A 13,842-nucleotide genomic window follows, 5' to 3' on the forward strand; every position below is an offset into this window, starting at 1 on the left:
ATTACTCATGTATTCAATAATATTAGTACTTCCTGTTTTGTAAATATTACGTGAATTTCAATCATTCTATTCTTCGTTTCTCGATATATTTTTGTTATCTTCTTTTTTTAGTTTATGAACTATATTAGCTATTTTTTATCTTTTTACTTAGACGAATTTTCCATTTGTATCCATACAGAAAAAAAGTAATATATATATATATATATATATATATATATATATATATATATATATATATATATATATATATATATATATATATATATATATATATATATATATATATAACCTGTATATAAACACATAAAATACTGTATATAAACACAAAAATAGTATAAAATTTTCTGTCTAAACATACTCATAGCGGCAATAAATATCCTTTTGTGATGTTAAATTCATATATTTTTTTCTTAAAATATACAGTATTTAAACAATATATGTGATATTAGAGTAGTACAACTGTGGTTTGTGATAGTCTACAGAGGTAAAGTATGAATTTTTGAGGATTCATTTTAATTAATTATAATTTTTAACTTAGAAATCGTTTAAACAAAAACAATTAAAATAAGTTTTTTTATCTAACGCACAATAGTCTAAAATAGAGAATAAAAAATAGAACTGTGATAGATGTGTCACATCTTTCCTATCTGAGTAAGATTTTTATTTAATTTTGATTATCATAACATTAATATTTTGAACTCTACGATAGAGTTTAAGACACAGATATCAGATTGAATGTTTTGAATATGAAACCAATGGAGCATGTATCGATAGAATAAAAAACTGATTTGGATTATTTAAAAAAAATATACTCAGACAAACTATTGTTCTGATTTAAAACTATAAAATATACCCAGAGTTCTCATTTAAAAAATTACTTCAACTGAAGTTTTAAAATTAATCAGCTTAATTTATAAACAACTTTTAAATTTAACAGTAAATATCCCATTGTATTTGCACAAGCTTAGATATTTATTCCCTAAATGCAATTTTAACAAACGTCCCTAATTTCAAATACACATGAAACCAGTTTTGAACAATTGTTTTCTTATACTATGTAAGGGAGGGCCTCTCAAAATCGTATCAAAATAGCTCTGAAACCCTTATACCCCTTATTATTAATTTTCCTTTTGATTTCTCCTTAGTTTTAATCTCTCTTGACCAGTCCCTCAATTTTAATTTCTCCTGACCAAACTTTGGGGACCATGTTTCCCATATTGCTGCATCCTCCTATAGTTTGGGTGTCAGGAATCCGAATCCATCGAAAAGAAGTACTTGTTTAGAGAAAGTACGCGTTTCTGTCTGGTTTCGTTACTTAAAACATAGTCTACATTAATTTATTATTGTGCTTGAGATTACCCCTTCGAACCATTAAGAATAAATCCTAAAACGCGAAGATCCGATCATTAGATCAAAAGTAATTCAGGATGGTCCGATTTTTTGGGGGGCACTTTATAACTGTCGTGGTTAGAGCTAATACGGACCCAGAAGTTCTTGGTTCAAATTCAGCTGAACTCCAACAAACATTTCTCCCTCAACATCCATTTTGCTCAAAAATATTTATATGATGCTTCAAATACTATACTGTATTTTCCAATTCGGCTATTATTTGTTCCAGAAGTATTCTAGCACACTTTTGCTGTTTTAATAAATCTTTTTTTACAGTGAATACTTAATTTAAACTTATGCTTAAGAAACAAAAATTTGAAGAAAAAATGATACTTTATTGAAAAGAGGGATCCATCTGTCAACATTATGTTGAATTTAACATAAATTAAATGAAATTTATTTTAAATTATAAATAAGACAACGAAATTTTTAGTACTTGAAATTTAAAACCTCAAATTCTCTCTTTTTATGAGCCTACTATATTAAAGATGCCTAATATTATTGGGTGTATTTTTTTCGATAATCATATGAAGATAGATATGAAAATGATTTTAAAATATTTTTATCCCTAAATTTCAGGATTGACAGTCAACTTACAGTCTTCTCTCTCCCTCGACCCTTCTAAGGACGTGGGAATTCTGCTGAAAGAGCTGATGCCACGTCGAAGGCTACGTGAGGAGCATGTTCTGCTTACCATTGATTTTCCAGGCACAGACCACGAATTCACGTTTCTTCTTGAAAGAGCGAGGGGTAGAGGTAAGCTCCTGTTTCTTATTTATGTTTCTGGACTTATTGCTGGAATAAAAGCAATTACTCAGGACAATATCGTTTGGCATGGTAAAGAAGAGTAATCCCGAGATACTTGAAAACTATAAGTAATGATATCAGCTTTGGCCTAATCGGAATTATTGGTTAGTGATGGTTGGTGTTTCAGGGAGAAAATTTTTTTAAAAAAAATCTAGTAATGATTACATATTTATCAAGATTTTTACATATAAAGTTACTATATAGTTTCCAAATTTTTTCAAGTTACTATATAGTTCTCAAATATGTTTTTTTTTCCCACTGAAATTTGAGATGTAGTTTTTATATATCCTAAAAATTGTTATGATGATGAGATCTTAAAGTTTGCCTTTTAAGCATCTAAATTTAAGAAAAATCTAAGATGTTTAATTTAAAATACCTTATTTCCCTTGCACATTTCGCTTTTACTCATAGAGGATGCCACAATCGTCTAGAATCCTTTGAAATATAAATTTTATGGTACAGAAAGCCTTGTAATTATATTCTATAATGATATTCTACATCGCACTGTAATTTGCATTTTCACGTGGATTTGATCCTTGATGGAGAACGGGGGAGTGTCATGCATATCTAATGTTATAAAATGTTACCGATGCAAAAGATGATTTAATAAGGGGAGGACCGGAAATTTAATCGTTAGTTTTTCGAATGATAATCATATCAATAATTGTTCTCATGGTAATCATATTAAACATTGCGTTGTCTCGCAAAATTATTAAACTTCTTCAAATTATCCTATTTAAGCTGTTTAAATCAGTTATAAAAACCCAGAAATATTCGATAAAACTAACTATTTATAAATTTAAGTAATTATTTATTAATTAATAAAAAATTTCGAAACAAAGTAATTATTTTTTGTGAAATTTTTTTAAACTTCTTTATAAAAATTCTCTTATTAAAAATTACTTATTTAATTTTTATACATCAGATTTTTATTAACACTTAAAGACTTTTAAGTTTTAATTGCATTCAAATCATTATCTTTTTCTCGTAACTTATTATGCCATCAAAAATAAAATATATATTTATTTTCACTTAATTGCTTTTCTGTATAAAAGAGGTTTCCTGCTCAAAGTCGAACGCATTCTAATTACGGACCTGTATGCGTTTCTTTCTGCACGGAAAACACTTGTACTTTTCACCACTTAAAGCTGTGCCTTAGATAAAAATACATTTTCCTGTTATTTACAGTCTTTTCTGTATATTTTGGTCTTATTGACCAAAATTCTGATATATATATATATATACACACACACTCTATAACAAAAAAAAATCGACGCACCAAGAAGGAGTTGTCCGATTGAAACGAAAATTGGTGGATAGGAAGACAATGTACAGAATAGTAAATGATTAAAATTTCAGAACAATTGAATAATTTATTGCAGAGTTACAGTAACAAGTTCAATAAGGTGTTGACCTGCCTCTAGCCTGGATACAAGCTGCCACACGGCGTGGCATAGACCGATAAAGCTCCCGGATGGTCTCTTGCGGTATTTCCTGCCAAATTCGAACCAATTGTCGAACGAGGTCATGAACATTCCGTGCCAGATGTAATCGCCTTCCCATCATATCCCAGACATGCTCGATGGGAGAGAGATCTGGTGATCTGGCAGGCCAAGGAAGAGTTTAACAAGCTTGCAGACAGTTCATAGCAACACGTGCCGTATGTGGTCTGGTATTGGCCTGCTGAAAACTCAGCCCAGGGAGCTGCAAAAGGAACGGTAACAAAACACGTCTTAGGATGTCGTCGACGTACCGCTGTGCATTAAGTGTACCTCTAATGACGACCAAAGGGGTCCGGCTGTCAAAGGAAATGGCACCCCAGACCATAATTCCTTGTTGAGGGTCGGTGTGACTTGCAATAGTGAAGGCAGGATCCCCCCTCTGCCCTGTGCGTCTCCAAACACGTCTTCGATGATCGTCAGGACACAGTTGGATGCGGGATTCGTCGCTACAGACTATACGTCTCCAGTCAGCATCATTCCAGTCTGATCAAGCGTCGATTTTGCGTTCTTGGTGCGTCGATTTTTTTGTTATAGAGTGTATATATATATATGCTTCTCTTTAGATGTGTTTTATTTAATTCATTATAATAATGAGAATAGTATGGTGACGTTGACGTTTCGTATGGTTCGTAAGGCTTTTCATCTTCACACTAAAATCGAGTTGTTATCCATCCACGTTTTGTGCAATTTTTGACAAATCTCAAAATTCGTAGATCACAATTCACGTGTAATTAGTTTGCTGATTGCAAAAAGCAATTTTTCCATCATTTTATTGCTAAAAGACTAATAGTAAATTGAGATTTTCGATAATTTTTTGACTAGCTAAAATCATGGAATTTCGCTTGGAGCTCTATTTTTTATGACAATACAATTCATTAATTTTTTATCGTCAATCAAATTTTGATTTCAAAGACATCGTTAATAAAATGTGCTTTTTGCTATAAAGAATACACTTACTCACAAAAGTAAAATTATAAAATGAAATCGAAACTTCTTTATGAATTTCTTTACTCTGAACAAAGAAAAAAAAATTCGATAAATTATTTATATTTTATTTTAATAATTAGATCTAATTCTGCCACGTTAAACCTGTCAGAAAATTCGAACTGGTTTCTTTTATCAATGTTCCAAAAGCGCATTCCTTATTGAATTTGTTGTCTCCAGAAGGAAATAGATCTTACGAGCTCTGTCACCCCCCTTTTCTGCACCGAACTTTGTTTGTTGTTTACCTATAATTAAATTTTCTCATTTTTTCACTTTATAATCAATCCAGTCTTAAGCCATTCCTTATTTATTTCATTCAAGAAATAATAATAAAAGAAAAAGCGTTAATTACCTACTCTCTTAAAATGAAAGAGTGAAAATAACTCAACTTGAGTGCTATTTAACTCTTTCATCTAGAAAAAACCGGCCTTCTCATCTTGAGTTAAAATCACTCAAGTGAAAGAGTTATATGGAAATAGCTCAATTTGAGTGAAAAAAATTTCACTCAAACTTGAGTTATTTTCACTCGAGTTTGAGTGATTTTCAGTATTACCTGAGTGAATCGTTTTCACTCAAACTTAGTGATTTTAACTCGTGTTTGAGCGATTTTCAGTATTTCAGTTTGTAAATTGCAGTCAAAATTTTTACTGTTAATATTCGAAATTTTTGTATTTAGTGGTGCCATCTATCGTAAGCGATAAAAAATACTTTAGTTTTCGTTTCAAAAAAATACCTTTTCATAGAGAAAGCCATTGATAGGAATTTTTTTTATCTTAACGTTTATTGAATTTAAATACCGAATTAGATAATATAGTACTTGTGAAAGTTTTCGCTGTGAGCATATCGACACTGGCTGGGATTCGAACTGGCTTCCCGTCTGTCGTGAGATTGACCGATTAACCATCTCGGCTGCAGTCCTGTGACAAGACGGCTACAAAGAACTAATTAGTTTCATGAGCTGGGTCTTGTTGGCGAGGATAAAGTTTTAATTTGTTAAATCAAATAAGGTGAAAACACAGTTAAAATTTTTTTTCAGAGTTAACAGTTTGAATAGCAGCATTTTGTGGTTATCCAATTATTTTGATTGTATACGGTAAAACAACAATTAAATGAATTATTACTTAAGAGGGGTTTTTTTTATGAAAAATTCCTAACCACAGTAGATTTGAGTTTTTTTTTTCTTTCCCCTAAGTTACGTCATTTTTCTTTGAAGTTTAATTTTTAAAAGTAAGGAGCTCTAAACGAATTTTTAAAGTAAGCAGTTTGATAAATATTATGCTCATTTAGGTTCAATTGAAAATACTACGAGTAATTTTTTTTCGAACAAACTTATTCGTTTAATTTATAAAGCTTTATTTTCAAGCAATAAAAAAGGTATATTGTTTTAAATTGCCTAAATGTTTTTAAGACAAATTTCTGAAACTAAGTGAAATTAATAAATTTTTGAAGAGGATGTTAAAATCTAAAAAATCTGGATTAAATACCCTTTTTCAAACTCAATTTTGCAAACTCTTTTGATATAAATTTGTTTAAAATCCAAACTATATATTTGTTTTGATTAGAAAAAAAATAAGTATAATTTTTGTTCTGCAATAATCCTAGCTTAGTATGAATTCGAATAAAAAAATTAACTAATTAACATTAACTACTTGACTTTACTTTAATATAGTTTTCTTAAGTCAAAAAGAAATAAATAATAAAAATTAATGAAAACGACATTTTTAATAAAATTACTAAAATACAGAAATATTTAAATACCTAATTTTAGGCATATTTTAAACTAATTAAATTGTATCGCTTCTGAATTATAAATAATTACAATTAAATCAAGTATGTATTTTATGAATTTTAACTATTATGAATATAGATAGTGAACGTTATTTCCGTTATCAATATATATGTTTAGAATTTTAACCTAATTGTAAGAAATTAATACATAATCAAAAAGAAAAAACATTATAAAAATTTAATATACCAGCCAGGAAAGCAAGATTGAAGATATCAAACTTTTTCAATTTTCCAACAATGCAAAGTAACTGCAGTTTTTCTGCAGATTCATCAGAAAGAATGACTGCATAATTACTTCAAATTTACTGCAGAATGACCACGGATTTAAAGTTTCAGTTTTTTCTAAATTTATGATTTTCAAGTGACCTCATTAAACTACAGTAATTTTGTAGAAAATAGCTAAAATTTTTTCGAAATAAATTACTGAGAAATTACTTCGCATTAGCTGCAAAATAACTGCAGTGTTTTTACAGTTAAGATTGCACTACTGAAAATTTGCAGTTAACTCTAGAAGAACTACGAAATTACTTCAGTTCTGTAGAATAGCTACAGTTTATTTTCAGCTGGGATATAGGTATATAAATTCAAATTGAACTATATCTCATAATAAATATTACTTTTAATTTTGCTCCTATTTTTTTACTATTAATCTATAACTATTGTAAAATACTAAAAGCAGGCAATGCTAGTTTGTTATGCTAGCAACAAAGGAAAAATTGTTTGTATAATGTGATAAATACTTTATGAAATAAGAAGATAGTATTAATTCTGAATTCCAATTAAATAAAAGCTAAGAACAGAAAAATTCAAAATGCTGTTTAATTTTTTTAAATATAATATTTTCCACTTTTTTTTTGAATGATATATTTATAATAAAATACATTGAACATCTGAAGTTTCTGATTTGAATGAATGGATGTTGCAGATGTGAACTTTCATAAATTAAAGACAGTCAACTTTATTAATAGAAAGCAATTTAAATAACAGCAATTATAGACTGTATGAACAATAATTTCGTAAATATCTTTTATAAAAGAAGTATAGAATGATATGAAATTAATTATCCAGAAATGTTTTGTACCAAAATTATACATCAAAAAAACTAAAACATGGATATAAATTTATTATATTAAAATAAAATGTGAAAACTTTAATATGAAATCTGAAAAAATTCTAAAACTCTTATCAGATATAATATATTCCCACATGCTTTGACAAAGATTCTAGCAGGGAATCAATTTTTTTTAATATTTCATAATCATCCACATTTAACACTTTCAATTTTAAAAAAATTTTTGACAAATAATTTAAAAGAATAGTATATTTTATTAAAAAACGCTGAAAAACAGCTAATTTAAATGGAATGTGTATATCACACATTCAAAATAAAAGTATTTTCAAAATAAAAACAACAAAGTATATCTACTTACTGAAAACTAAAACAGCGTCTTCTTCAGAAATACCGCTGTGAACTAAAAGTTGTTTTAATTCTTCTTAATTCAAAATATTAAATGACATATTCTCCAGAAAAAAAAAATTTAACGTAAAATAAAAAGGAAGACATAATCTATTTAGATCACAGAACATAACAATTTTATTTAGATTTATTATCGTTTGCTTTTTAAAAAAAACGATAGAAATTCCAGCTTATATCTTGCGCACAATTAAATAATAAATAAATCACTCAAGTTTGAGCTAAAAGCACTCAAATATTGCTTAATAAATACCACTCAAGTTTGAGTTAATGCAAAACAAGAATTTCGCTCAAATAAGAATGTATTTCACTCAAGTTGAGTTTAAAAAATTTAACTCTTTTTTGAGTAGGGGAAATAACTCTTTCATTTTAAGAGAGTAAATCACATGAGAAAGGTAGTGCCAAAAAGTAAAACATTTTTTTGCCTGTATACATAAATCGCTATCTTATTTTTCATTTCAATTAAAAATGTGTTTATTTCTGATTATTTTTTTAAGTATTCCATCATCATTTGCGTTTAAAAAAATGTGGACATTTTTATGGTCTTAGTTTTTCTCTGTATTTTTCTTTCTATAAAGAGTATTTCTTCTAAATCACAATTCAAATAAAACAATTTATACTTCTTTTGCAATTTATAGTTAAGTACGTTTTTATTATACAAGTGCTAAAATTGTTAAATTTTCTTTTTACTCTTTAAAAAAAAGCATATTTAAAATACAAAAAAATCTAGTGAATATCTAATTATTGCAATTGGAATAATTTTATCTTTTAAGGGAAGAAACTAATTTGTTACAAAGAAACCATCATCAAATATTTCCTTGAGTAAGGCAAAAATTAACTTCAAGAAACATTACTTTGATTTCTGAAACAAGTATTTCATTTTAAGAACATTTAATAAACTCTCAGAAGAAGAAAAAGAAAGAGACTTAATATTCCTTATTACATGAAGGAAGATATTTATGCTTAAATTGAACGCTTTTAACTAATTAGTCTAATAAAAATTTTTCGTAGTTGTAAAGTTTTACAAATTTATATGCATTAATAAGTGATAAAGGTGCTCTTTTTATTTGTCACGATATGCATTGCTTGGAGTTTTTTTCAAAAGAACGCATTTATTTGCTTTCATTAAATTAAAAATAAGTTTAGAGTGAGTTATGAAATAATTTAAAAAGTATAACACTTGTGTTTCTTTATGAAATATCCATTCAGAATTTATAGTAAAAATATTCTTTTGAATTTCAACTTGTTTGAAATTTCTTCTAAATGTTTTTATTTTACATTTATTAAATTTGCACACGGTACATCGGAACTAATTATTGAGGCGGTAAATGAGATAAAGTTTACAGAAAAGATCAAAAGAGAGAAAGGAAAAATTATAAAATCTCAAACCATGTTTAATAGATTAACAACATAAAAATGAATGTAGCCTCTGGCTTTATATTTAAAAAAAAATCAGCATTAGTTTTTTTTTTTTTTTTTTTAAATGTTTAAAAAAAATAAAAGAAGTTTACAGCACTGCTTGCTGGTGTAAAATAAAAGGTAGAATGAAACTGAAGTGAACGTATTAGAAAATTTTTCTTGAATATTTCAATTTTAAAAGAAATTTAATATTTGAATATATATATATATATATATATATATATATATATATATATATATATATATATATATATATATATATATATATATATATATATATATAATATATATATATATATATATATATATATATATATATATATATATATATATATATATATATATATATATATATATATATATATATATATATAAGTTCAAATTGAAGATAAAACAAAGGAAAATTATAGACATATGAAAAAGGGGGGAAATAATAATGAAAAAAAATTAACAAACAACTGATTAAAAAAAAAAAAATTATGAAATTTTTCTAAAAAAACCGGAAAATAAAAGATATAATCTTTTCATCAGCCTACACGATTATATCCGCAAAAACGAGTGCTTTCTGATATTGTGTATATATATATATATATATATATATTTCATTTATGTAGCACCATAAACTCTTGTATTTCTCGATCGATTGTTAGGTCGTTTTAAGTAATAATTGAAGTAGTGTTGAATAACTATTTATACATTAATTATTTATTGAAAATAATTTTTTTTATCGATATAAAAACTTAGTTACGAAGTAATTATTTTGATTTATTTTTAATTCTTTCTAAAATGGATATAGAAATTTTAAACATGAAAGGTAAGTCCGTCACCAATATGCTATGCTGTAATTGGTGACGGACTTACCTTTTTCATGCTATTATAACTTAGATAAATTGTTTGAAGCTTAAGCTGTGGCTCGAGAGGTGTATGAAGAAAAGCACATATTAGAACATTCGGAAGAGTTTTCCATCTTATCTCAGATGGAAATAATTGTAATACTTCCACGCAGGCAACAGCTAGACAGTGAAAAAACTTGGCTATTATATTGTTTAAAACTAATTAAGGTATTAGGATTGGAGGTGAGGTTGAAAAATTAGAATATCTAAATTTAGTTGTGCTGTGGATTCGGCTTAGTTACTATCAAAAGTCATATGCTGCGCAAGGCATTTTTGAAAGTTGACCAAACTGGTCACCAAAATAAACTATATTCATAATAATTTTCATGTGATAACATTTGTTTAAAGATTTAAAACACTGCTGGTTGGTGCAAAATAAAATGCTGGGAAATAATTGATGGAGCAACTGAGTTGTGGCTCAGTTGCTCCATCAATTATTCGGAACTGAAATGCATTATACAAAAGATTTCTTCCTCAAATATTGTTATTTTAAGTTTTTTTACTCGCACCTTAACTTTTATTAAACTTATTAGAAATTGACAAAAGAAAAAAAAAGCACCGTGAATCAAGCACAAATCTACTAAAAGTGCTTGCTTTTTACTTATTTTGTAGCATAAAGTATATGCTATCCGTTTGGATCAATAGAAATCGGTCCGGTAAACCTTTTGCAAAGTTTTACACACTAATATTTTTACAAACTTAAATACTGTTTTATGACACTAAATTATAGGCAGATTCTTATTATTTGGTCAAAGATTTTAAAAAATAATATCGTAACGTCAGTCATTACGGAACACCTAATGTATGTAAATAGCTATCTTTTAATAATATTTCATATTTTTCAGAGACCAGTTTTATATCAATTGTATTATTTTTGAGTAGGAAAAAAACTGCTCAAATAAAGTAGCCAATTCGATTTCATAAAACATGACACTTCATGAACTGATGTACTTTTTTTCGTTAACAAAATTTTAAAGATACAAGTTGGCTATTTAAGCGCATTATTTTCATTATTTTAACATTGCGCGGCTAATAGGAAAAGTACGCCAAGACAAAAGATTTCGCTCCAACGAAATATCGATGTTTTAATTAACTATATTTTTGCTATTTTTATATTTTTCATACTTCTTAGTAAGAAAAAAAATCAACCGAAGTTCCCGCCTATAAGACAAAGACTAGGGAAAATTGTAAGAAAAATGGAGTAAAAGTAGTTAGCTTCTTAGCAAATACGAAAAAAGAAAATGGATCTTCAAAAGACTTACAAAAACTAATTAATCTTCTGAGCCATTATTCAAGGAGTGCAAACAGTTCTTTTTTTTCTAGAAAGAATGACTAGAACAACCTAAGGGATTAAATCGAATGTTTAGAATGGATAAAAAATCATGGTGTGAAGTGGTTATAGTTCTTCGTGAGATGGAATTTGTTTGTTCATGGAATCCCTAATTTAATTTAAATCGAACATATCTTTGAATAAGTCTTATATCTTTGAATTCCAATCCACACTTGAGAACAAATTTATGCGAAAATTATAAAAAGAAAATGGTGAAATTATAATGATTTCTCATAAATAAAAGTTCAAAAAAAAAGAAGAAACATTTAATACAAAAAAAATATTATTATTTTTTAATAGAAAAGAAACATGAATTTATTTTTCGTTCTATTAAAAGTTCATTCGTGAATTTCAAATTCAATGATATGATATTGTTCAAAAAGTTAAATTCATGTTATATACATACCTGCCAACTTTTACGCATTTGGCGTAAAATTTTATTTCTATCTTTAAAGTGGTAGTAAAATGTATGCTTTCATTGCATTTATAAACTTAATTTTTAATCTTTTTGATCACCACTATTTTTAAAATAATTGCATAATCTTATCCAAAATACAATATATTTTTCTGCCTAAAGCCGTAATTTAAATTCCATTTTACTACCACTGCTGAAAATCATCCTCGAAAGGATTAAAAGTTGGCAGGTATGTATATAGCAAAGAATAATTGAGATCATTCGAGTTTACTAAAAGTTATTCAAACCATATAAGATGATTACGTGGGAAATTATGATGATGATTTGTTTTATAAATAAAAGTTCAAAAACATCGACCTTTCAATACAAAGAAAAAATTATTTTTTTTTCTTAAAGGAAAAAAATACCTGAATTTATTCGTCGTTCAAATAAAAATTCATTTGCGAGCAACAAAGTCAATGATATGATATTGCTCAAGCACTTTAATTCATGTTATATAGTGAATAATAATTCATTCGTTGTGACATTCATTTCTAAAAAAGTTCCTTCAAACCATAGAAATTGATTATGGGAAAAATTATAATGATGATTAAGTTTATAAATAAAAGTTCAAAAGAATCGTGTTTTTGATGCTAAGAAAAACTATTATTTGCTTTTTAATGAAGAAAAACATGATCTAGTATTTCGTTTCACGAACCAGAAAATCAGTGGTACGATATTGCTCAATAACTTTCGTTCATGTTATTTGTCGAATAACAATTGAGCTAATTTAACTTCACTTAAAGGTTACTTCAAACCGTAAAAATGAGTCGATTCATATAACGTTTTAGGAGAGTTATGAGATAAGACGTTTAAATTATACGGCATATAATATGCTCATTTGTTTTTTTACATGATTCAAAATTCTGCCGGGTGCCTGAGTGGTAGCACTTCGCGCTCTCATGCCACAGGTCCTGGGTTCGATCCTCGGGCCGGGCAAGGTTGACTCAGCCTTTCATCCCTTCAGTGGGTCGATAAATGAGTACCAAGCATGCTTGGGAACTAAACACTGGGGGTTTTGCGTTCGGCTGAACACCTAACCGGATCATTTGCTCCTGCACCCAAGAGCACAAGGTCAGGAAAACTGAGATGGGCACAGTAGGCCTTGGCCCTCTATGGACTGTTGCGCCACTGAGTTTAGTTAAGTTTCAAAATTCTGCTTTTTAATCACTTGTAATGTATCAATTTAATTACTCAAAACAATAAATTATTTGCATATTTTGATAAGTCGAAGGTACCTATACAACAGTTGATTACTTTGATATAATTTTTAGTGCACAATTTATTTTCCAAATAACTTCCAAACTAAAACTCTTAGAAATAAAACTCTTGTTTCTGACAATTTTGCAGTTCTTGAGCTGTATTTCCTTCATTTTAAGAATGACTTCGTAACGACATTACGTGGTTTTGGACAAAACGCGAGCAATATGTGACGAAAATAGTTCCTCAATTCGACTCCTCATCGTAGTGCATTGTGGGTTAGAATGACAAAACTAGGATGAAGACTATACGATCGAAAATAAAGTGACGAATTAGGCAGACCGATATGCATGGTAGTTAAGGAGTTGGCCACGTACCTGGAACGAATCCCGCTCCGGGCATGAGTGTAATTTATTTCTCTGTTCTATCTGTCCTTCTTGCGTTGCGAGGGCAACACCGAACCATCAATTACCAATTTTGTGCTCACGATAAAGTGATTATTAAAAAAGTTAAACACAATATTTCTTTAATTTTTACGAAATTTGTTTTCTTGAAGAAATGACAATAGTGATTTTGTCACTTAGACGAAATTGTTTCTTGGA

The 13,842-nt window shown here is 28.1% G+C and overlaps 1 protein-coding gene across 1 annotated transcript in view; it reads left to right on the forward strand.

Moving 5' to 3' along the window:
• Window positions 1–13,842, forward strand: part of LOC107441319 (cartilage oligomeric matrix protein) — a 317,408-nt gene that overhangs the window by 44,461 nt on the left and 259,105 nt on the right. The window contains exon 2 of the mRNA XM_043046110.3: window positions 1,969–2,145. Coding sequence (XP_042902044.1) covers window positions 1,969–2,145 — 177 coding nt within the window. The remainder of the gene's footprint in view (window positions 1–1,968; window positions 2,146–13,842) is intronic.

Source organism: Parasteatoda tepidariorum, chromosome 6 (assembly GCF_982258835.1).
Source record: "Parasteatoda tepidariorum strain Cologne lab strain chromosome 6, Ptep-v5.0, whole genome shotgun sequence".
NCBI lineage: Eukaryota > Metazoa > Arthropoda > Arachnida > Araneae > Theridiidae > Parasteatoda > Parasteatoda tepidariorum.